The sequence below is a fragment of the Mauremys reevesii genome, linkage group 2 (assembly GCF_016161935.1).
Source record: "Mauremys reevesii isolate NIE-2019 linkage group 2, ASM1616193v1, whole genome shotgun sequence".
In the NCBI taxonomy this organism is placed as follows: domain Eukaryota; kingdom Metazoa; phylum Chordata; order Testudines; family Geoemydidae; genus Mauremys; species Mauremys reevesii.
In genome coordinates this window covers 16,147,980-16,171,906 of record NC_052624.1, presented here as the reverse complement: position 1 = coordinate 16,171,906, position 23,927 = coordinate 16,147,980, and the positions used below count along the sequence as shown (strand labels likewise).

Genomic DNA, 23,927 nt, shown 5'->3' with positions numbered 1-23,927 from the left:
TGTTGATGGGTTCAATTTAAAATTGTCTCTCTTTCTCTCCCCAAAAATAGCACATGTTCATAACATTTCAGTGCACTGATAATTATGGTCAATCCTGAGTGCTATAATGCTAATATTTTATTTTCTCTGCTCTGCGTTGACAACCCTAAGAGACTAATCAGGTTCCAAACTAAAGAATAAATCATCCAAAGAATAATGTTATGAAACTGTGTACCACTTCACCCAGATCTCACTAGTTTGTCATATCCACTGATGTGCTAACAATAGTTCAACGAGGGGTTCCCAAAGAAATAGTCTGTCTTGGCATATGATGACTTCCATTATCCCAGGTGCTTGCAGAGAGGAAGGCTGAAGGACATTTATTCATTTGTTTTCAAATTTAAGCAAAAATGCTTTTTCTCAGCAAGAGGCAGCAGCACTGGGGAAACAGATACATTAAACTGCACTTTGCTGGAAATGTTTATTCTCTGTTGCTGAAAAGTATACTGGGTATGTTGGTAGCATAGCAGAGAGTTCAACTTGTGTTTTTGAAATGGGGATAGGGTAAGTTTCAGGGATATCTTGAACCTTCGAGGGGAGATACTTTCGGTTCCCCCACCCAAATACCTGACACTTGGTGCATTCCAAAGGCATAAAGTTATTTCATCAGAAATATTTTCACGTGCTCCAGGGATAAGACATCCCTGACAGAGATGTTCTGTAAGTATCCAGAGGGAGTAAGCTCTATTAAGGGGTCGGGAGATGGTGGGGCAATTTGTACAGCTCTTGATCGCTACTGATTATTAAAGATCACATGGTACTATTATCAAGGCTTGCTCTTGGTGTCTTAGCAAATTCCAGCTTGGGTCTTTGTATTCTGCCTACCTAAAATTCTTCCTTTAATTTTAGTTGGATGCTGCATTATTTATTTTGCAGTAGTACTCAAAATGTGGTTGGTACTTAGTGCATAACCCTGTAGAAAGACACAGTCTTTCTGAGAGTTTACAGTCTAAAAAGACAAAAACATGGATGAAAGATCGGAGAACAGTATCCAGCATACTAAAGGTGGTCAGAGTGATGAATGACACACTTCTTGTTGGTTCTCTTTTTAGCATAAGTAAAAACAAATAAATGTTGGTGTCTTCATTCTCTGTCCTAAGCTGCTGTTGCTGTGCTCTGTTATACAGCTGCTGCATTCTACCCTAGAGGTGACTGCACGGTTTGGTATGGAAAAATTATTCTTGTTGATAGGCCTGTTAGAAGCAGATTGTGGGAACTGGGAAATTGAGGCACAGTGTTTAAATGGTTTTGCCCAAAGTCGCACAAGAAGTCATTAGCAGAGTTTGGGATTAGAACCCAGGTATCCTGACTCCCAGTCTTCTGCTCTAACTGATGGATTCCAGTCAGCTAGTAAAGTTTCCTTAGACTAATGGAAGTTGGAGAAGGAAAAGTAGTATTATGAAGTTCTAAAGAGTATACTATAAATTGCTGATCATTGCCCAAGGATTTCTCTGTACGGCCTCCGAACGCTGTTCATGGGATTTGTTCCTGTTTGGAAGCTAGCCTACCACCTAGAGGTAAAACAAAATACTTCAGACTGGTTTTATTTGCAGTGTGAATTCTTTACTGTCCAGCAAGTTTTACTGAAAGATGTTATTCCGTTGGATATTGTAGCACTGCAATTAAAACAGACACATATAACTAAGATATTTTGAGGTAGGGAAATGGGATAGTGGCGGGTGTTCGGAGAATAACGTATTAGATTTCTTAATCGTGGTCTTGAAATATGATGTCATAATTTTCTTGGTATAGATAACAGTATTCTGATTGCAGTCACATTTATTTTTGTAGCATAATTACATGCCCATTTAAAAGTGATGATAGATATTAGCTCAGAATGATAAACCCATCCTCTTCCACCCCACTTTTTCTCTGGGGCTATAGCTTGGGTGACCAGATAGCAACTGTGAAAAAACGGGATGGGGGTGGTGGGTAATAGGTATCTATATAAGAAAAAGTCCCAAAAAACAGGACTGTCTCTATAAAAATGGGACATCTGGTCACCTTAGCTATAGCTGTTCTCAGCAGTTATGTTCCAGCAGCACCTGTTACCTTTACTAAACTAAAACGTGATGTGCAGTTGGAAATTAATCTTGGGTAACTGCAGTCTAATGAAGTCAACCAGAATGTTCTTGCTGGGATTTTAGTAGCTACAGTAGCCTGTGAAGCAATGAAATAAATTTCAGGAAAATGCCTGTAAATGAGCCTAGGGATTGACAGAATTATCTTCCACTGCTTTTCCATGGATTATGACTAGTAGTAAGTGAGTAGTAAATTATAAATGGTGAAGTTTAATAATAGCAGATAAAAACCCTGTTAATTTAAAGTGGAGGGGCCAGATCTTCACCCAGATCTGCGTGCTCGTGTGATTTCTGCTATATATACATATTAGTTAAACAGCTAGATCTTTAAATCTGAGCACTACAGACCATAAATAAGAGCATACTCAAGAAGGGAAGGATAGCTCAGTGGTTTGAGCATTGGCCTGCTACACCCAAGGTTGTGAGCTCAATCCTTGAGGGGGCCATTTAGGGATCTGGGGTAAAAATCTGTCTGGGGATTGGTCCTAGACTAGATGACCTTCTGAGGTCCCTTCCAACCCTGATATTCTATGATTCTAATAAGAAGTCATTTCACTTCTCCTTTGGGAAATCATTAAAAATAACTACTTCTAATTTTAAATTTATAGGATTAGAATTTATACCTAGACCAAAAAGGGGAGGAAATAGAGTATGTTTTGGAAAAATGTGAATGTATCTTATTGGACTGATAGGGAAGAGAACCTTAAAACATTGAGTGTGAGGAATTAGGCCCTGATCTTGCAAACATCTGTGTAACTCTGCTCGTTAACCTCAATGGGACTATTCGTGTAAGTCTTTGCAGAATTGGGTCATTAGATTGGTTATAAATCTGCGTCCTCAAAGTTTTTGATCTTTTGGGCTATAAATAATTATTTTGCTCATTCATAATAGAAGATAGCTCAGTGGTTAGAGCATTGGCCTGCTAAACCAGGGTTGTGAGTTCAGCCCTTGAGGGGGCCATTTAGGGAATGGGGGTAAAAAACTGTCTGGGGATTGGTCCTGCTTTGAGCAGGGGGTTGGACTAGATGATCTCCTGAGGTCCCTTCTAATCCTGATATTCTATGATTTTAATAATTATTTATTTCATTGTATTACTTCCCTTCATAATTTAGAAAATTATCTAGTCAGTCTGAATAGATAAGAGTTTTAGAATATAAATCCTTTATTCTTTTTAAGACTTGGATTATAATAGCAGGAATGATTAATAAAATGTATCTATGAAGATTTAACAATTTAAACAGAATTAAAAAACACTACAATTGATCTTTGTTATTTATTTTTATTAGCAGTGATTGAGTTATAATATTTATTCATCACAATGTAAGTGATTTTATAGATTATAATTTAGCAGGTGACTGGGTAAGGTTTATATAAAACTATTTTTTTGGAGGCGTGCAAATACTGCTTAACAAAGGCCTGGCAAAGCTGGAATTTTGGATCCACCTTCTCACTGCCTCTTAGGAATTTGTGCACATAATACATTTGTAAGTAACATTTAATGGAGTGATCTGGACAATTTCTTCTATTACAAAGCCTTCCTTAGTCATACACAGTTGTACAGCATATTGTGCACTTATTCTCTGCTGCACCATAGAGGTTGCTGCACTTAACTTGATCCTATGCATGCACACAATGTTTCATATCTAGGCTTGTGCAATTGTATATATCTACAGTATCTATAGCTATATATACATGCCAAGCTTATGTTCAGAAATCAGATATTTGCACAATCACATAGCTACTAGGTGCCTAACTAGTAAAATGCATACACAAATATTTGAACACACATCAAGCATTAGATAGTTGTGCGCAAACATATGCCTATAATTAATAAATAACTGCATGGGTATGACTTTGAAAACCTGGCCTGTAGTTTTGAAAAGTGGTTGGAAACCTTTTGGCATGAGAGGTACTATATAAATGTGAGTTATTAAGTAATGGTAAGAACTATAAAATCTTATCCATAATCATCTTGGGAGGGAGAAAGAAATGGGGAGTTGTTAAATTACTTTTTATAGATGTTAGAAGCTGGCCAAATTCAGAAGTGTTTTCAATAAATAATCTTAAAATGGTGACTAAACCATTAACTATTCTGTATGCTTGGGATGTACTCATGCAATCTGTTTCTCTTGCTTCATATTTTTAAAGTAAGAAGGAGTGGGGGAGGAGAAGGCATGTTTTCATGTTAGAATTGAGACATGCAGGAATTCCATAGTTTGTAGATCAGACTGTGAGATTCAAACCAATTTTTTTGGATTAAAAGAAAAAATTTCATAGCATGATTCGGTTTTTCTTTAAATTGTTTAGCCCAGACTCAGTTCTTCAAGCAAGATGGAAAAAAAGGCCCAGAGGGGGGCAAAAGCCTTTCCTGGGTGCTAATCGCCATTTTATTGTACTCATATTAAACCCGAGGCCTTTAAGTCATCCACATGCATACACATTTCTCCTCAGTCTCACTTTGCAATCCTTCAATTTGAGAGTGCCTCTTTTATTACGGGAGTAGGATCTACCTGTTCTCCCAGAATGGGTGCTCAGTAGTTTCATTACTTCCTGATATCAAATTAAAAAGGGGGTTGCAGACCCATACTGGACTTCAGAGTGCTCAACAAGTTTATCACGCCTCAGAAGTTCAAGATGGTCACGTTATCAACAATCATTCCAGTGTTAGAAAAAAGGAGACTGGTTCTCTGTCCTCAACTTCCAAGATGCTTATTTTCACATCTTGATCATACTGAGCCACAGACGTTACCTCAGGTTCATGCTAGGGCAAGACCACTACTAATACAGATTACTCCCTTTCGGCCTCTCATCAGCCCCAAGAGTATTCTCCAAGGTCCTCTCAGTAGTTGCGGCCCACTTACGGTATCAAGTCGTCATGATTTATCCTTACCTGGATGACTGCCTTCTCAGGGCATGGTCCTTCACAGAGGCCCAGGGTTACCCTTGGTCTTTGATGCTGGAGGATGGAGCAGAGCCGGCGCTTCCATTAGGTGACCTTAGGCGGTCGCCTAGAGCGCCAGGATTCGGAGGGTGGCATTTTGTGCGCTCCCCACAGGGCGCACGGGAGCTTCTGGTTCCGGTCCCATTGCGCTGCCGAGGAAGGACCTTCTGCCGATGTGCGGCGGAAAACAGCGGCAGGCAATTGAGCAGCTCAATGACTGCCGCTGTCGCCTGTGGCATTTTGGCGGAGGGTCCTTCTTCGGTGGTGCGATGAAGTGGAACCGGAAGCTCCTGCGCGCCCCGTGGGGAGCGCACAAAATGCCGCCCTCCGAATTCTGCTTAGGGCGCCAGAAACCCTGGCATCACTCCTGGGATGGAGTCTCCCTGCCCTGCTGGGGCAGGGTCTCCCTTACTTGGGTTCTCTGGTCTTTCAAGTCTCAGCAACACACCTCCAAACTCTAGTCCTCTCTTCTTCCTCACACACCCTGACTGCCTGATGCAGAGGGTTTTATTAGGTTCCTGACAGGGCCTTAATTGACTACAGGTGTTCCAATTAACCTGTAGCAAGCCTCCCTAGTCTACAGGGAACCACACCTTAATTAGCCTAGGGTTTATATATCTCCCCTCTCCCACTGCTCCCTGGCCCTGCTGTATCACACAGCACAGAGACTTGCTGTGAGGAGGTACAGAAGGTGGTATTACACAGTAGGAAAGGAGCTACTTGCTGTACTTATCTACAAAAATTGAAGAGATTCCAAATCTGGTGCCTGCCCAAAGGTGTCATCCCTAATATATACACCCTACTAGTGATCCTAGACTACTTTTTGACTCTCCAGAAATTGGCAATCTCTATCATTTCACTGTAGGTTCATCTAGCAGCAATTGCAACCTTCCCTCAGCAGGTAGAAGTATACTCCAGTCTTCTCCCATATGAAGAGGTTTCTCAAAGGCATAGCGAACCTCTTTCCATAACCCAGACTTCCCTTACCTCAATGGGATCTCAACCTAGTATTAAAAGGTCTGACTAGGCCAGCATTTGAACCTATGGCCACTTGTTTATTAACTCAGCTTTCCATGAAGACGGTGTTCTGCATTGCCATCACCTCTGTGAGAAGGATTGGGGAAATAGCAGCTCGGATGGCACATCCCACTTTCACTGTGTTCTTCCCTGACAAGGTCACGCTTAGACTAAATCTGAAGTTCACTCCCAAGGTGACTTCCATATTTCATATCAATCAGCTTATTCCTCTTCCAGTCTTTTATCTCAAACCTTATCAGGAAAATAAGAAAGCCGTCCTCCATACGCTCGACGTGAGGAGAAACTTGGCCTTCTATTTGGTCAGGATAAGAGCCTTCAGAAAATCTGAGACTTTTCCACTCTGTTGTAGATAGGTCAAAAGGTACAGTGATTTCAGCTCAGAGCCTCTCTAAGTGGATCTCTGGCTGAGGTAAACTCTGTTACCAATTATGTAATGTAACTCCCCCATCTTCAATACGCACAAATTCTACAAGGTTGGTCTCCTCTTCTGCATCCTTCTCCAAGAGTATCCCTATATCATACATCTGCAGAGCAGCTACCTGAGCATCTGCACACACCTTTGCAGGACATTATGCCATCCTGGGCAGATTCAGCTGCAGATGCCAAATTTGGTGCCACAGTACTATCATCCATACCAGACTTGACTTCAAAGTCCCAGCCTCCAATGGTGGGCATTGCTTGGGAGTCACCTGCAGTGGAGCACCCATAGGGACACTACTCGAAGAAGAAGTTACCTTGTGTAGTAATGATGGTTCTTCGAGATGTGTGGCCCTATGGGTGCTCCATGACCCACTCTCCTCCTGTCATAAATAAACAGATCAGGGTTAAGGTCTCTTTTACCTGTAAAGGGTTAACATGCAGTACCTGATGACCACCTGACCAGAGGACCAATCAGGGACAAGATAATTTCAAATCTCTGTGGAGGGAAGCCTTTGTCTGTGTTCTTTGTTAGAGTCTCTCTTGGGAGTTAAGAGAGGCCAGTCATGTCTCCAAGTTCTCCTGGAGTAGTTCCTACTATCCAATAGTGAGTATTAATTAGAAAGGCGGATTAGTCTTATAATTTGATTTCTACATTTGCAATTGTGAGTGTTTGCTGAAGGAAATTCTTTATTTCTGTTTGCTGTTACTTTGCTTTTACTGAGAAAGAAAGGGGGAGGGGGAATTCTCTCCAGGTTTATAGGTTAGACTCTGTGTATTGTTCCATTTTGGTATTACAGAGACAAGTTACTTTCTTTTTATTCTTTAATAAATCTTTTCTGTTAAGGACTTGGTTGATCTTTCCTTGGGTGAATTCTCAGGGAAAGGGGAGGAGGGAGGCATCCCTCTGTAGTTGGATCCCGGTATCTCTCCTAGGAAAAGGGAGGGGGGAGAGAAGAAGGGGGGAATGGTTTATTTCTCCTAGGTGTAAGAACTCCATGGATTTGGGGCTCTTGGGATCCCCAAGGATTTGGGGGGAAGGACTGTGTCCCAATACACGTACATTATTGGGTGGTGGCAGCTTTTACCAGATCTAAACTAGGATTTAAGTTTAGAAGGATCCATGCAGGTCCCCATCTTGTGAACCCAACAGCTCCAAGTGGGGGTGAGACCTATGACACCTCCCCTCTACTTTGGAGTTTGTAGTTGACTCTGTGGTAGAGAAGGAACTCGTGGCAGGTGGGGAGCAGCGCATGTGCGTGCAGGGTGGATTGCTACCAGAGTTCTCCAATCAGCAAGGGACGCAGACACACCTACAATGGAGCACCTATAGGGGGACACATCTCAAAGAACCATCGTTACTGTACAAAGTGAGTAATTTCTTCTTTTAGGGATTTCCATTTCCTGACTATCTCTACTGATGGGTCAACCCCAGATGCCTTCTTTTTTCTCATAGTCAGAGCAGGAGAGAAGAATCTGTGACCAACTAACCCCAGCAGGTTTATTCCTTTCCTCCTAGTATTGCGAGTGTGGCTATAAAAGGGAGATAGTCTGTGAGGATTCCCACATTGGATCTCTAAAGAATTTGTGCACCCTCTTACAGCCCTAAAATGTGACCTGTTTTAAAATAATCATCATAGTCTGGTGGGGAAAGTCCTCCAGATTCTAAATACCTGCTTATTTATGTCACGCATTAACAAAACAAAGCCATTCTTGCACACATGTTTTAAAACAGCCCGACTAAGAGTTACCATTTTTGAGGAACAATACACACCCTTTTTCTGCTTTTCCTCATGCAAAGAATCTGATTTGTACATTTAACACAAGTGGGAATTGAGGACACCTGGCACTCTTCAGGAATTGCTCAGTGCCTTGCAGGAGGGAGCCCTTAGGGCATGGCTACACTGGCAGATGTAGAGCACTTTGAGTTAAAACAGCCTTCGTAGAGCGCCGTAGGGAAAGCGCTGTAATCTGTCACACTGACAGCTGACAGTACACTGGCATTAGCAGCTCTTGCAATGGCCACAGAGAGCAGTGTATTGTGGTAGCTATCCCAGCATGCAGGTGGCTGCAACATGCTTCCCAAATGGGGTGGGGTGGAGTGTGACAGGGAGTGTGTTGTGTGGATATGGGAGGAGAGAGAGTGGGTTTTTGGGGTGCTGAGAGCATGTCAGCATGCTGTCTTGTAAGTTCAGACAGCAGCAGACGTCCCCTCCCCCGCACCTCTCTCTCTCACTCAGAGCATTCCACAGTAATGGTTGTTTTGTCTCGGAGCAGATAAGCATGCTGGCTGTCAAACGGAGCTTTCAAAGGGCATAGCCAAAATACTGACAAGAGTGGCCACTTGACTTAAGGGGATTATGGGACGTTTCCAGAGGCTGATCAGAGCGCAGTAATGCAACACCTCGTTGACACTGATGCTGGGGCGCTCCAGCAGGGGCGCATCAAACGTTATTCCTCTGGCCGAGGTGGAGTACCAGCAGCGCTCTAGCCGCAGAGTCAGAGCTCTCTATGTGCCTTGCCAGTGTGGACAGGTAGTGAGCTAGTGCGCCCGGGGCTCCTTTAATGCGCTGTAACTCACAAGTGTAGCCAAGCCCTTAGATCTGATGCTGCATGACTGAGTCAAGTAAAACTTCTATTAACTTTGCTGATCTTAGAGAGACAAGATAGGTGAGGAAATATCTTTTATGGGACCAACTTCTGCTGGGGAAAGGTACAAGCTTTTGAGCTTACACAGAGCTCTTCTTCAGGTCTGTGGATGGGAAAACAGTGTCGGAGCTAAATACAAGTTGGGAGAGATGTGGTGGGAGACAACTTAAAATGAAGTGGGCAATTAAGGGTTAGCAGGCAGTGGGGTGTGTTACAAATTGTTGTAATGAGCCACAAAACTACTGTGTCTAAGTCCATGGTTTTTAGTATTTAGCAGTGTTATGAATTTAAGTTCCCAGGCTCATCATTTGAAGGTGTTGTGCAAGTTTCCTTTGAGAATAAGGACTGAGAAGTCCGATACAGAGCCATGACTTTGTGAAAAGCGTTCACCCATGGGTGATATCGTATTTTTGACTTGTGTAGGCCCCATGGATCTTGAAAGATGTTTTGGGGGGGGGTGTTGATCATCGTAGCAGTGGAGATATGTTTGCAGGCTTTGCATCTGTTGTCCTGGCAGCCTTTCTTGTCACTGTGAGTTGGTGTGTCCTGGTCTATGGGGAGCTTGCCTCTGATGATGAGATTGGCAGGGTTGGGAGGTTGTTTGAAGGCCAGAAGAGGAGGTTTGGAAAGATTTCTTTCAGGATGTGATCCCCATCAGATATGGGCTTTAGTGATTAATGATAGCATTTGTGAGTTCCAGTGTGAGATGCTACATGACAGCTATGGGATTGGGTCAGTGGGTTTTTCCCTGTATTGAAGCAGGCTCTCCTGGGATATTTTGCGTAACCCTTTCCATGATGCAACCTGCTTCTCTGAGGGCATGTCCTTGTTTAGTGAAGGTTGTTTTAAGTATGTTTACGTGTATATCTGGACTTTCTCTTTGGAGCAAATTGTGTGGTATCTAAGTGCCTGGCTGTAGATAACAGATTTTTTTGGTGCATCTGAAGTGGTTGCTTGGTCTGTGGAGTAATGGTGTATGGTGATCGATAGGTTTCTTGTCTGTTGTTGTTGGTTGAGTTCCATTGATGAAGCCATTTATGGTGTCCAGGAAGTTGATGCTGATGTGAGAGTGTTAATAAGAGGTCGTTTGAGGGACAGATGGTTGTTGTTAAAGTTGTGGTGGAAATCTCTGAAGGCGCTTAGGTTGTCTGTCCAGTGGATGAAAATATCATTGCTCTATCTCAGGGATATTGTTGGTTTCATGCTGCATTTTTCCAGTAATTCTTCCTTGAGGTGGCCCATGAAGAGGTTGGTATATTAGGGAGATGAAATAGATGAGTTTGGCAATGTGTAAGGGTGGATTTCTGAGTGTTGTATGTTATCTTGTTTGGTGTTTGAGGCAGACAGCTATACTGTCATGGTGAGGGATGTTGGTAGATTGAGAGGTGACATCCATGGTGGCAAGGATAGTGTTCTGGGAGGGTTGTTAATGGTGCAGAGTTTCTGGAGGAAGTTGGTAGTATCTTGGAGGAAGCTGGCTCTTTGTGTGGTGAGTGGTTTGAGGATGGTTTCTAAGAGTCCTGATATTCCCTCAGTAAGAGTTCTGTGGCCAGATATGATGGGTCTGCCTGGGACCCCTTGTTAGTGTATCTTGGCAAACATGTACATGGTCCCAGGGGTGAGTTTGTGGAGGATGAGGTTATAGAGGTTTTTTTTCTTGGAGTTGTTTTGGGGAAGGATTTAATGATATCTTTAAACTCCTGTGTCAGTTGTGGTGTGGGGTTGCCTTTGAGTTCTGTATAGTAGGTAGTGTCAGAGATTTTTCTGTTGGCCTCATTGATGTAGTCGTCATGATTAAGGACTACAATGGTGTACTCTATAACTGCTGGTTTGATCACCATCTGGTAGTTTGATTTCAAGGACTGTGTAGCTATCCTCTCAGTGATACAGTCACTGTGGTCGATGTAATATTTGTTGAGGATTTCACAGTCAATTTTTTTCCTGAAACAACTGATATAATGATCCATCGCGTGGCTTAGTCTGCTGGGTGGTGTCCAGTCAGATGATTTTTTTAATGACTTTTGGTGGGGATGTTGTAGTTATAGATGGTGTCGTCTTGGTTGTGAAAGAATTCCTTGAGGCAGAGTCATCAGAAGTATTCTTCTCATTCCCCACATGTTAGTATAGTATCAAGTTCTGTGTTGGGGAAGAAAATTCAGTTCTCTGGAGAATAGATACCACTTATCAGAATGAAGTAGCTTTGATAGGTTCATGATGTGTAATGTCTGTGTGGTGGGTCATTATGTCTTGATTTCTCCCAGGGGTGATGTTCTATTGGTGATGGTGATTGTTGTAGTTGGTTCCACTTTTTGCTTTTGTGTTGGATGGCTCTCATCAGGTGTTTTTTTTGTTTTTTTTTAAACAGCTGTTTTGAGTTTCCTGTGTGATCTCCAGATAAGTTTCCTGATTTTCTTTTCTTCAGTTGTTAGGAGAATTTTATGATTTCTTGTTTGAGGTGGTCTCTTCTGGAGTATATATGGTGCAGGAGATGGTTCCTCAGTTTTTCTGAGTTCCTTCTGCAGAACTGTTCTGCATATTTAGAATTGGATGTAGTGGTCAAAGGATTATAAATGGTGAGTCCTCTGGGGATGGTATTGTGTTTCTTGCATTTACTCAGAAAATGCTGTCACTGCTCAGTCTGGGTTCACGTTGTGAAGTTTCCATTTTACATGACAAAATTTTTATATCTTCCATAGTTGTTGGCAGTGTTGTTGTTGTAGCTGTGTTGGTCCAAGGATATCGAGAGTGACAAGGTAGGTGAGGTAATATCTTTTCATTAATCTTAGTTATTTTGCTTGGACATAATCTAGACCACTGTACCAAAGCTGGTGTTTTTCATGATAACCACAGTTAGAGTTGCCAATTTTGGTTGGACTTATTCCTGGAGGTTTCATCACATGACATCATCTTTAATTCCTGGAGACTCCAGAGCAATCCTGGAGGGTTGGCAACCCTAAGTGTGAACCTTCTATCTTACAGATAACTATTCAATTTGTAGTACAAGAGGTGATCAGTGTCTGTAGCAGAATTTAAAATAATCACGGCAAAAGGTACAAGCTGGAAAGTGTGGTTGCTTTGAAAGTGGAGATAGGAAAAGATAATCAGGGCTAGTTTAAGCAAATCTGTGGAAACCTGCCAAGCCATTGCATTACCAAGCTCTCCACTCTGTTCCTCGATACAAGGCCCAAGTTTCAATGTAACCTACTCCATGCATCTGCCCCAGACTCCTGTTGTGTTGTGCCCAGCTGTAGGGATGCGTTTCAAACCAGTGGATGGTGGAAAGGTAACCGGTGGTTGGACTATGTTGTGTGTCCAGAATTGGTGTGTGTGTTTGTGGAGGGAGCTAAGGGAATAGTGGATGGATTCCCATTAACCAGGAGGATGGTGAGGGGTACCAGTAATGCGACTCAGTCAGATTCGCTAAAATGGGACATTTATACTCATCACCGAGCTGCATCAGTGCGAAGAAGCTCACTCTCCATGTAGCAGCAACATGAGCAGTAAACACAGTAATAGCATTTCAACCTGACCCTTTTGGGGTGGGGGACCCTAGACTTCCTTTGCAGCTGCAGGTTTGGTAGCACTGTGTGAACTGACACCTGCTTAATACCCCAAAAGACCGTTCAGTACCGACGTGGGTGCCTTTACCTCTCATGGGTAATGTTACATGCTGTATAACGGAGACCATTTAATTAGTCGGTATACAGTAACTCCTCACTTAACGTTGTAGTTATGTTCCTGAAAAATGCAACTTTAAGTGAAATGATGTTAAACGAATCCAATTTTCCCATAAGATTTAATGTAAATGCGGGGGGTTAGGGTCCAAGGAAATTTTTGTGGGGCAGACAGGGCATTATATACTGTACTGTACTGTGGTGGGGAGGTGCTCCTGGCTTAGTCCTGGGGCTCAGGGCTGGGGGTGCAGGGTCTGGGAGGGAGTTAGGGTGTGGGAGGGCTCTCAGGGTGGGGGGTCTGGAAGGGAGTTAGGGTGCGGGAGGGCACTGAGGGTGGGGTGCAGGGTCTGGGAGGGAGTTAGGGTGCAGGAAGGCACTCAAGGTGGGGTGCAGGGTCTGGGAGGGAGTTAGGGTGCAGGAGGGTGCTCAGGGTGGGGTGCGGGGTCTGGGAGGGAGTTAGGGTGTGGGAGGGTGCTCAGGGTGTAGGTGTGGGAGGAGGCTCAGGGCTGGGGCAGGCAGGAGGTGCAGAGCACTTACCTGGGGCAGCTCCTGTTTGGTGCAGGAGGGTGTGCAGGTGGCTCTGTGCAGCGCGGCACCGCCCCCATGGCCGTGATTCTGGGAGCCACAATTCTGGGATCTGCCCCCCCCAACTCAGAATGCAGGTGCTTTAGGGGCTGCAGGGCCCTGGGCTAAGGGGGCCCCGGGGCCCTGGCCTGCAGCTCTAAAGCCCCTTTCGGAATGCGGCCCTGTGAGCACGGGCCGGAGGACTCAGGAGGAGCAGGGGCAGCCAGCGGCTGGAGAGAAGCGGCGTTTTCCCCTGGCCGGGTGGGCAGCTTCCCTGCTCGCTCCCTCCCTCCCTCCCAGAAAGTCCTAAGCGCTGCCAAACTGCTGTTTGACGGCGGGGGAAACCCTGGGAGGGAGGAAGGGGGAGGAGGCAGAGAAGAGGAACTTGTGCAATGCTCCCTGGTAAAGTCAGCCAAACGACGTTATAAGGGAGCATTGCACAACTTTAAACGAGTATGCTCCCTCATGGAGCAGCGACGTAACTTCGAAACAGCGTTAAGCGGGAGGACGTTAAGTGAGGAGTTACTATACTCCAGAAAGCCTTTGCTCCAGATGTCATCCCCATGGATTGATTTAGCTTTTGAAAGATTAGTTAGCAGCAGTTTTAGACGTTGATAGATATTTTTGTAGCATTCAGTCTAGTGTGAGATGAAAACTAATTTGCCTTTACTAAAAACAAAAAAATTAAAAAATGTGCAATTACTTTGCTAAGTCAGGCTATGAATTTGAGAGGCAGTCGGTGGTTTGGAATAACAGAACACAGTGTGTGAGTAAAACTCTAAGGCACTTTGTGCTGCTCTTCCAGCATTTAAAAAGGGGGTGATTTTTAAAAATGAAAATCTTTGCTGAGATGTGTGTTTCATTTTTGAAGCAGAAGAGCGGTTGAACAGTTCCAGCTCTGCACGAAGCCTATAAACACCTTCTAGGTAAAACCTTCTGCAATAAAGACTTACTACTGGGCCTCAAACCTGATTTGGAGGGACCACGCTGATGGTGAAAAGGAAGTTCTGTCTCCATGCTCAGTTGTGGTGAAATCCTGGCCCCATAGAACTGTTCAGGAGTTTTGCCATTGACTTCAGTGGGGCCAGGATTTCACCCTTGGTCTTTGGCCTCTTTGAGACTGGCAGCATAGGTGCCAGTTGTGCTGGTGTTTTTGCCCTTGAACGTTTGCTCAGTAGAGACTGGACTGAGACCATTAAATTTATTTCGCTTGCATCAAGGACCAGCCAACTTTTGGTGACGTAGAGGTGACAAGCTTTGCATTCTGAGATGTCTGTGAGATTTGGGAAATCAATCTGTACAACTTCTGAATTCTGGTTGATATTATGAACTGTTGCTATCAAAATTGCTGTTGTCATGAATAATACTCTCTGTGTGTGTTTGCCATGGGCTGGCAAGGTGCTGTAACGTCCCTGCCAGACCGGGGACAATGGTGCGTTGTGAGAACTCAGTGACCACCTGTTCAGGATAAAGCTTTTTAGGACAAGAGGTTTGCTTGAGCTTGGAGAAGATACCGTCTCCTCCTCTCTGACGGGAAGCGGAGAGCCATAGAGAATTATCGAAGCAAGACAAAGACGGATGATCAAAAAAAAAGGTTGTAACAAGACTCACATGGGCAAGACCTACAGAGAGCGACAGGAAGTTTGAGCAGGAGGAAGGGAATGGATTGGCCAAAGTCGGAGTAAATGAGCCAGGGGAGAAACTCCTGTGTTTCAGCACAAAAAAGTGCTGAAAGTGTACAAGTGACTCACTGCAATAAAAGGATGCTGGACAGCCCCAGTGATCTATTTGGGGTCTTTGGCCATTTGCACCAGCTCAAGATGGTGGAAACTGCTGCAGGAGTCTGAGTTGGGGGAACCCTGTCTACCTGAGCATGGATGGTTCTCCAAGAACACGTCAGAACAGAGTGAACTAGAGCAGTGGTTCCCAACATTTCCAGACTACTGTACCCCTTTCAGGAGTCTGATTTGTCTTGCATACCCCAAGTTTCGCCTCACTTAAAAACTATTTGCTTACAATATCAGACATAAAAACACAAAAGTGTCACAGCACACTACTGCTGAAAAATTGCTGACTTTCTCATTTTTACCATACAATTATAAACTAAATTAAATTGGAATATTAAAAATATTGTACTTGTATTTCAGTGTATAATTTATTGAGCAGTATAAAAAAGTAATTGTATGAAATTTTAGTTTGTACTGATTTTGCTGCTGCTTCATATGTAGCCTGTTGTAGAACTAGGCAAATATCTAGATGAGTTGATGTACCCTGAAAGAGCTCTGCGTACCCCCAGGGGTACGTGTACCCCTGGTTGAGAAGTTCCACTGAGCTAGAGTGAGGGGCACTGCATTCAGGATGTTTGTTGTTTTCTATATGATCTGTACGTTCTCTGTATTTCTTGTGCTTAAGTAAAGAGCAATAGTGACTTCTGTGCAAAGGGTCAGTGTGTTAGGTGCTACACCTACCACGTGGCCCCTTGAAGAGGAACCAGAAAGCTCACACCTGTAAGTAGAGTTCTGGGAGAGGGCTTGCTTAAGCTACTAGGGTATCCTGAGGGTTAGCACTGGTCCTGGGGCCTATGGCAAATAAGCTGTGGGGCTCCATTTTCATGAAGGAGTAACAGATTGAGAGTCGGTGTCCAGGAAATGTGCCAGAGGCGAAGGGAGGAAACAGTGCAGCAGCCTGGTGAGACACAGAGAAGTTAGTGTCTGGATCCCCTTATGCTAGTCTGGTGAGCCACCGACAGGAGAGCCCAACCAGCTCTGTGACAGTCCAGTCCCCAAATGTTTTGTTTGTTTTTTAATCCTAAAAGTGAGAGAACTTAATTTCCTTCCTTTGATGTTGGAGTTTCTTGGTGCCTCTTTTGCTAGTAATAGGGTCCATTCTGGGATTGTAAGTGACACTGAGCAAAGCTGAACATTTAAGCTATCCTAAAGAAATTTTTTTCAATGGACTTCTTATTCAGAAAGAAAGTGCTAACAAAACTCTTATTTTTTTTCTGGCTCCCACTTTCAGAGTTTGCATTATTTTGCCAACATATTTTTTTTTGCTTTTAATTACATTCTCTGCATTTTCAACCTGACGTATCTATTTATTTTCATTTATAGAGCACTCTTCATCCAGGGATCTCAAAGCAACTTGCAAAATTGAGTAAATGTCACTATCCTCTTATTACAGTTGAGGAAATAGAGCCACAGAGAAGTTACGTGATTTTCCTATCCTCATAGAGTGGACCAGTGACAGAGTTAGCAATAGAACTCATGTCCCATGACTACCAGTCTTTGTACTTTATCCACTGGATTACGCTGCCTCCCCTGAAACATTAGAATGTAGTGCAACCTAAGTTATTTGAATCTTCCTATCAGAGGGGTAGCCATGTTAGTCTGTATCCACAAAAACAATGAGGAGTCTGGTGGCACCTTAAAGTGCCGCCGGACTCCTCCTTGAATCTTCCTGTTACCAAAAACAGGATCCTGGTCTCCAGCGTGTTATTTTAATTACATATTAAAAATTTTCTGAACCCTCAAACTTATTAAGTGGCCCCATGACATTTGGATATCTAGGCTGTTCAGTACTTCCTTACCCATTCGCTCATCCTTAACCCCTTTACAGTTAATAAGACAGGTTGCTGCATTCTTGTAATTGAATCTTCCAATGTGTCTGAAGCATTTTTGGCACGCACCCGGCAGCCGTAGATAAAACTGTTGCCTGTATTATTCTGGGTTACCTAGTGTTTCTGCCGTCCTCTTGTTGTGCTGTGATGGGAATCAAGAACACACCCAGCCCTGCTCCCCATCTGTTGCAGCATCAGAATCAGTAGCAGAGCCTGAACTGTTTTAATTCAGTTGCCTTTTGGGAGAGGTTTTTAATGCAGTTCTATGAACATTTCAAGCCATGCTGCAGGATTTTTCAGAGCTGTAAGTCAGAATTTGTGTGAATCATCTGTGTTTTTGTAAGAGACTTGTTATAAAGGGAATGAGGATTGTATTAATTTAGAAGGAGGCATGAATGCACTGCAAGACTCTGCTGGGAGCAGACATACTTAAGGCAGTATAAGAAAGGTATGGTACTCGCATATTTTGTTTTTGTCATGTTTTGTCTCTTTTGCATGCACGACTAGCAGAGTTGATATTCTCTTTTTAGAGCATTTAATTCCAGTAGATATTTCAAGGCTGAACAAAATGTTTTTATCTAGTACAAACAATTTTGTGGGTTTTTTTCCTTGCATAACTTTTCTTAGTGATTTGAAAAGAGAGATTAGCTTTGTGGGATGTGTGTATTTAATTTCTTCTGAAAACCATCTGGTCTCTGCATCCTGCAGTGTCTGTCTTCTCAAACTGCTTGTATACAGGAAGCTGCAACTGCTACCCAATTAGTGGCTGTTGCTAGTTAACAACAACCAAAAATCCCGATTTGTTGGAAAGTTCCTTCATTTTAAATCTTATTTTGTTGATACTCGTTTTTTTCAAATTTGAGATTTTCTAAAATTTGGCTCAATAATGGTTGACACTGTAGTCAACTCTGATTTCTGTTGTTTCCCTTCTGTTTCCCTTCTGTTTTTCTTTTATATCACCAGACTTAATGCTGAGCACCCAACAATTGGCCTCTTAGGTATTGATTGTCTTCTAAAGCTCAGGCCTATCATCTCCCAGGATCAGCCTAAAATGTAACAATTGAAAGAGGTCTAATACCTGAGTGTTACTAAAGTGCATGTGTACAAGTATTTGAAATTATTTGAGTAAAGGAGGCAAGATATTTTGGCAATATTTGTATGTTTTGCTTATGGATTACTGTCTTTTTGGCTTCTGATTCAGGCCATGCTTTCAGGTACATGGCAGATCATGAGAACATAGGATATCTGACCTTGGAGAATTGATTTCAGTTTCAGACAGCTGCAGCCCCAGATGGGGTGAAAAGCCAAGAATGGCTGCAAAGTGGAGATTGGACAGACTAAGAGCACCTAGGGGAGATCAGAAAGAACTTAAGTGACTGAAATATGGTTGTTGAGGACCAGGAGCATCTGTGGGAAGAGAAAATGACTGGAAAGGGGATGAAATGGACCCTATTGACATGGGACCAAGCCCTTGTTTTTCCAGGTGCTGACTTGATCAACAGGGAGGCAGGAAACCCAGAAGAGGAGGAGTCTGTCATGCTTGTTTTTGTCTCGGTTTTATTGTTGATTTAGTTCTTCTGTAGATTTTTAGTGACAGGGAGCAACACCTCTCCACTTGCAGATGTCTGTGAACAGGTGGGTCACAGTTCCACCTCACTGTTAGATGGAAACCTATGGCGACTGGCTCCGATCTAAAGAATTATTAATAGGATCTGATGGACCAAAGTTGTTCTTCGAGTGCTAGCTCATGTCCATTCCATTGTATGTGTGTGTGCTCGCCACATGCACTGGTGCTGGAAGTTTTCCCCTCCATGGTATCCGTAGGGGACCGGCTTTGGCGCTTTCTGAAGTGGTGCACATATGCTGCGGTATAAGGAGCAATGCTGGCTACCCCCTCCCTCAGTTCCTTCTTACTGCCAGTGACAGTGCTGGAATGTCTCCTTGCCTTGGCAAGCTTACTTCTCTCAACTGTGTCTAGTTGCGAACTTTTTATGTATAGTTGTTAAAAACTTTGATAGTTTGATAGTTCCCTTAGCGTTAGAATTAGTAATAGTTTGTCAGTCCCAAACGAGACTTGGCCTAGCGACAGGAAATGCCTTGGTCCCTGGGCTTCAAACCTTGTGACTGTTGTAAGAAACCCATGGCCAGTAATCTCAACAGAAGCTGTCTGAAGTGTTTAGGGGAGGGGTCACAAACTCAATTTACCTTAGGGCCAGTGCCTATCCTCAAATCCTCCCAGCAGGCCAATAATGTCACTGAAGATGGTGTTCAGAAAAGAAAACGGTTATCTTGTATATTTTATTTCTAATTTCTTAGAAATAATAAAACTGTCAAACAACTTTATACAATTCTTTGCCTGCCAGAGAGTTTTCAGTGTTTGCCAGACACCTGGCAACGCTTTAGTTCTTTCAGTTTGTTGATGTTTTGCCTCAGTGACTGAGCAGTTGAAACCTTCAGGATTGCAGCAAGGTGTGCATCAGATAGTTGTGTTCAGTATTTTGAGTTGTTTATATTCATTGTGGAAAAAAGTGACATTGCCTCCATGTCTGACTGTGCCTGGCAACTAATGATGCGGCTTCCATGGCTGACTCTGCCCGGCGACTAGTGATGCGATCTCTGTCCCTTTCCCCTAGCCAGTGGGAGCTGCGGGGGGCGGCGCCTGCAGCAGACAGAACTGGTAGCATGGCTGCATGCATCTCTCCTCCACGGGCCATACTGGGGAGGTTCTTGGGCCGCAGATGGCCCGTGGGCCGGAACTTTGAGACCCCTGGTTTAGGGGAAACCTATGTTCGCAACAAGTGTTGCATTTGCAAGAGCTTCAGACCGTGGACCAAAAAAGGTCCCCATCAGTGCAGCATCACTCCTCACTGTAAGGGATGCCCCATCAGCGCTTGCCTGAACAGCGCCAACAGCCCCCGGATGTGGGTTGGCTTGCCTGACAGAGTTCCCGACATCGGTCTCTGGATTCCAGGCAGCGTTCCTCTAGGCACTGATCGCCTGTGGTCTGGTGCAGACCCGCAGAGGTGCGGCACCAGTCCCCAGAGCCCTGGTGCTGGGAGCGAGCAAGCTGTTTTCCCAGCTACCGGCACCGTTCCAGAGAGTCGAGATGCTGGTCCCCGGAGCCCCGTCACCAGTCACTGGATCGCTGGTGCGGTTCACCGTGGGTGCGTTGACGGTCTCCTACATGTCAGTCTTTTCGCTCCTATTCCCGCTCCCGATCTACAGAGCAGCACCGCTCTCTAAGTGTGAGGCGTTGATCGCTGGGGTACCGGTGCCGATCCACTGAACGCCGTTGGCAATCACCGGGATCCTGGCAATGAGAGCCATCGCCCTTGTACAGGTTCTTGATGGAGGTCTTTGGCCAGAGCCGATGGGATCGGGGTAGACGGGGCCTTGGTACCGTCCTGGTCCCCCAGACAAGTCTCCCCCTCCTCAGGCATGGACAGCAAGGCAGAGCAGACCCAGGTTGCAGCTGGCTCTGCCCATCACACCCCTGCCCATTTTATGGGTTGAATGACTGAATGACATAATACCCAGCAGCCTGTTATAGAACTACCTGATTAGTAATTGGATATGTTGGCTGGCATCCACCCTGCAGTCCCCTCTCCCACCATGCTGGGCAAGGCAGCCCCCCCCCCCCAGGCAGGCAGGGGGAGGCCACACGTGATGGCTCCCCTCCCCCCCCACCACCAGGGGGGCGGAGGTAGGGGACCTGACCTGGACCTGAGGACCATGCATGTGCACTGGTGGGGGAGAGAGGGGGAGAGGGGTCCCTCCCTGCCATGCTCAAAGCAGGACCAAACTCAACTAAATCATCCCACCTAGGTAACCCATTCCAGTGTTTCACCACCCTCCTGTGAAAAAGTTTTTTTTAATAACCAAAACCTCCTCCCCACTGCAACTTCAGACCATTACTCCTTTCTGTTCTGTCTGCTACCTGAGAGAGAGAACAGTCCATCTCCCTCCTCTTTTAACCCAGGTAGTTAAGCAGTTGATCAAAATCTCCTCCTCCTTCTTCTCTTCAGACTAAAGCATAATCATTTTTGTTGCCCTCCACTGATTTTCCAATTTTTTCCACATCTTCTTCAGTCAGGAGACTGTCTCCAGGGCAAGAGCTTACACCTTCCTGGGTCTGACCTCAGAGCATTCAGCATGCCCTTCCACACCATGCACTTTCATGCCACAGTCAGATGTGACTCTCAGCCACACAGTAAAACAGAAGGTTTATTAGATACGGAACACAGTTTAAACAAACAGAGCTTGTGTACAAAAAAAAGAGAACCCTCAGTCCATCCATCTTGGTGGGGGGGGGCCCCAGAGTTCCCTCTGTCTTCTCCCCCCCCCAGCCAGCTCAAACAAACTGACTCCTCTGGCCTCTGTGTCTCTTCCTTCCGGACAGGGAGGCCACCTGATCTCTCTCTGTCCTTCAGTTGGCATCTTGCAGCAAAGGCAGGCAGAACACACCACCACAGCATTCAGAGAAAATATTAAAAACATTCCATTCCAATCACAACAACATAAACAATATAATATTGCAAGGAGAAGACCCTACCCACAGGCCAGGGCCACCCATTGGGCTTTGGCATTTCCCGCTTGGCCGCCAGTGGCCTGCCCCTGGCAACTATGGAACCCCTGGGGATTTTCCTACCCATCGCAGGGGCATAGGTTGGCCTCGGGGGCATCTGACAGATGATCAGCAACAGTCTCTCACCTGCCCCCAACTCAGACACAAAGTCAGAGCAGGCTCCCCAGGGTCAGCCAGCCTCAATTGAGGCTCCCATGGCAAAAGCGGTGGAGTTGGCAGACCCGGCTGTACCTGCCTCCTCCTCATCTTTGCCCTATGAGGCAATAGTGGGGCCCTCTCACTCAGTTCCCCAGGATGATGTCAGGGCCCACCAGGAACTCTTGAGAGAGGGTCACGTCAAATCTGGGTTTGGAAGCTGAGGAACTGGCGGAGCCCTTGGGCTCCCTGTTCAATGTGCTAAGTGCAGCAGCCCCCTCTAAGGCAGCATTGCCAGTGCACAAGGGAGTGGTGAAAATTACTCTGTGGCAGACACCCTCCTCCCGGCCCCCCATCTCCAAGCGGGCAGAAGGAAAATACTAGGTCCCCGCTAAGGGGTGTGAGTATCTTTATACCCACCCTGCCCCGAGCTCACTGGTTGTGTCGGGAACCAATGAGCGCGATATACAGGGCCAACTGGGATCAACGCCTAAGAACCAGGAGACAGAGAGGCTCTTTGGTAGAAAAATTTATTCTACGGCCAGCCTCCAGCTCAGAGTGGCCAACCATCAGGCCTTACTTGGCCGTTATGATTTTAATATTTGGCAGTCCATGGCCAAGTTCATGGATGCGCTGCCAGAGGAACCCAGGAAGAAATTCCTGGTTATCCTTGATGAGGGCAGAGCGGTGGCCAGGGCAGCGCTCCAAGTGGCCTCAGATGCAGCAGACTATGTGTCCTGGACCATAGCTTCGGCCATTTTAATGAGGCGGGATTCCTTGTTACAGTTGTTGGGCCTATCTATGGAGGATCAACAATCCATCCAGGACCTCCCATTCGATGGCCTGGCACTGTTTTCTGAGCAAATGGACAGTAAATTACCTTGCGCTCCCTGGGCCTTTACATGCTGGGGCTAGTGAGGAAGTGGTTTAAGCTGCAACCACCCCACAGATTTGGGAGCCAACCTCAGTTGGAGCCCTTCCACAAAAAGGGCCAGGGTTATAAGCGGTGGCAAGGCCATCAGCCTGCTCCCTGTGCTCACTCAAGCTCCACCCGTAACCAGCCGGGTAATAAGCAGGCATTTTGAGGGTGCATTCGAGGGCGCCCTTCCAGCCTGTGTCCTGGATCCTGCTCCCCTGTTATTTTCCAACCATCTAGCTCCTTTCCTCCCTGCCTGGGCCTCTGTGACATTGGACTGGTAGGTCCTCAGCACAGTAGCAAAGGGCTATACCTTCCAGTTTATTTCTATCCTCACCCCCATCCCTCTTCAGGGACCCTTCACACGAGCATCTGCTTGCTCAGGAGGTGCAGGGCCTTCTGTGGGTGGGAGCTGTGGAGGAAGTCCCGCTGCATTTGAGGGGGAAAGGGTTTTACTTCCGCTATTTTTTATCCCAAAAGCCAAGAGGGGTCTACGCCCCATCCTCGACCTCAGAAGCTTCAACAAGTAACTCAAAAAGTAGAAGTTCCACATGGTCTCCTTGGCCTCCATCATTCCTTCCCTAGATCCGGGAGACTGGTACGCCACCCTCAATCTGAAAGACGCTTACTTTCACATATCGATATTCCACAGTTACAGATGGTTCCTACATTTCGTAGTTGGGACCGTTCACTACCAGTTTTCACTCTAAGTTTTTACATCCATGTGTGGCACGAATTTTAGGTGCACCAATATGGAGGTGATGTGTGACACATCAGCTTCATATTGGTGCACATAACATTCAGGGGTGGGGCTGAGGAGTTTGGCGTGTGGGAGGGGCTCAGGACTGGGGCAGAGGGTCGGAGTGCGGAGGGTGCGGGCTCTGGGGTGGGGCTTGGGATGAGGGATTTGGAGTGTAGGCTGTCCCAGGGCTGTGGTGGGGAGAGAGGACTCCCCCCAGCCCTCTCTTGCTGCAGCAGCTCGGGGCTGGGGAAGAGACGCCTCTCCCCGACCGCAGCAGCTCCGGTGGGTATTCAGCCTGCAATCCACTTGGAAGCCTCACACCTCCTGGATTGCCTCAGCAGGTCCGTCTTCTCTCACCATGAGTGATCCCCCCACTCGGAGGTTATCAGAATGATCTTCCTGAAGTGGGGAGCTCCCTGAGTGGACCTGTTTGCCACCAGACAGAACAGAAAGTGTCATTAGTTCTGGTATCTCCAAGGCCTCGGCAGAGGCTCACTTTTTGTGATGATTTTCTTCTGTCATGGTCAGGG

The 23,927-nt window shown here is 45.4% G+C and overlaps 1 protein-coding gene across 12 annotated transcripts in view; it reads left to right on the top strand.

Moving 5' to 3' along the window:
- Positions 1–23,927, top strand: part of PRKAG2 (protein kinase AMP-activated non-catalytic subunit gamma 2) — a 361,996-nt gene that overhangs the window by 57,075 nt on the left and 280,994 nt on the right. For 7 of the 12 annotated variants that reach the window (XR_005593967.1, XR_005593965.1, XR_005593966.1 and 4 more), the window contains exon 1: positions 7,703–7,886. The exons of 4 other annotated variants lie outside the window; for them this stretch is intronic. Coding sequence is in view for 2 of the 8 variants with exons in the window: in XM_039524125.1 (XP_039380059.1) it covers positions 7,770–7,886 (117 nt within the window). In the remaining 6 variants the exon portion in view is untranslated. Of the gene's footprint in view, positions 1–7,702; positions 7,887–17,292; positions 17,324–23,927 lie in introns of those variants that run through there. One more of the 12 variants, XM_039524130.1, reaches the window with a different exon arrangement.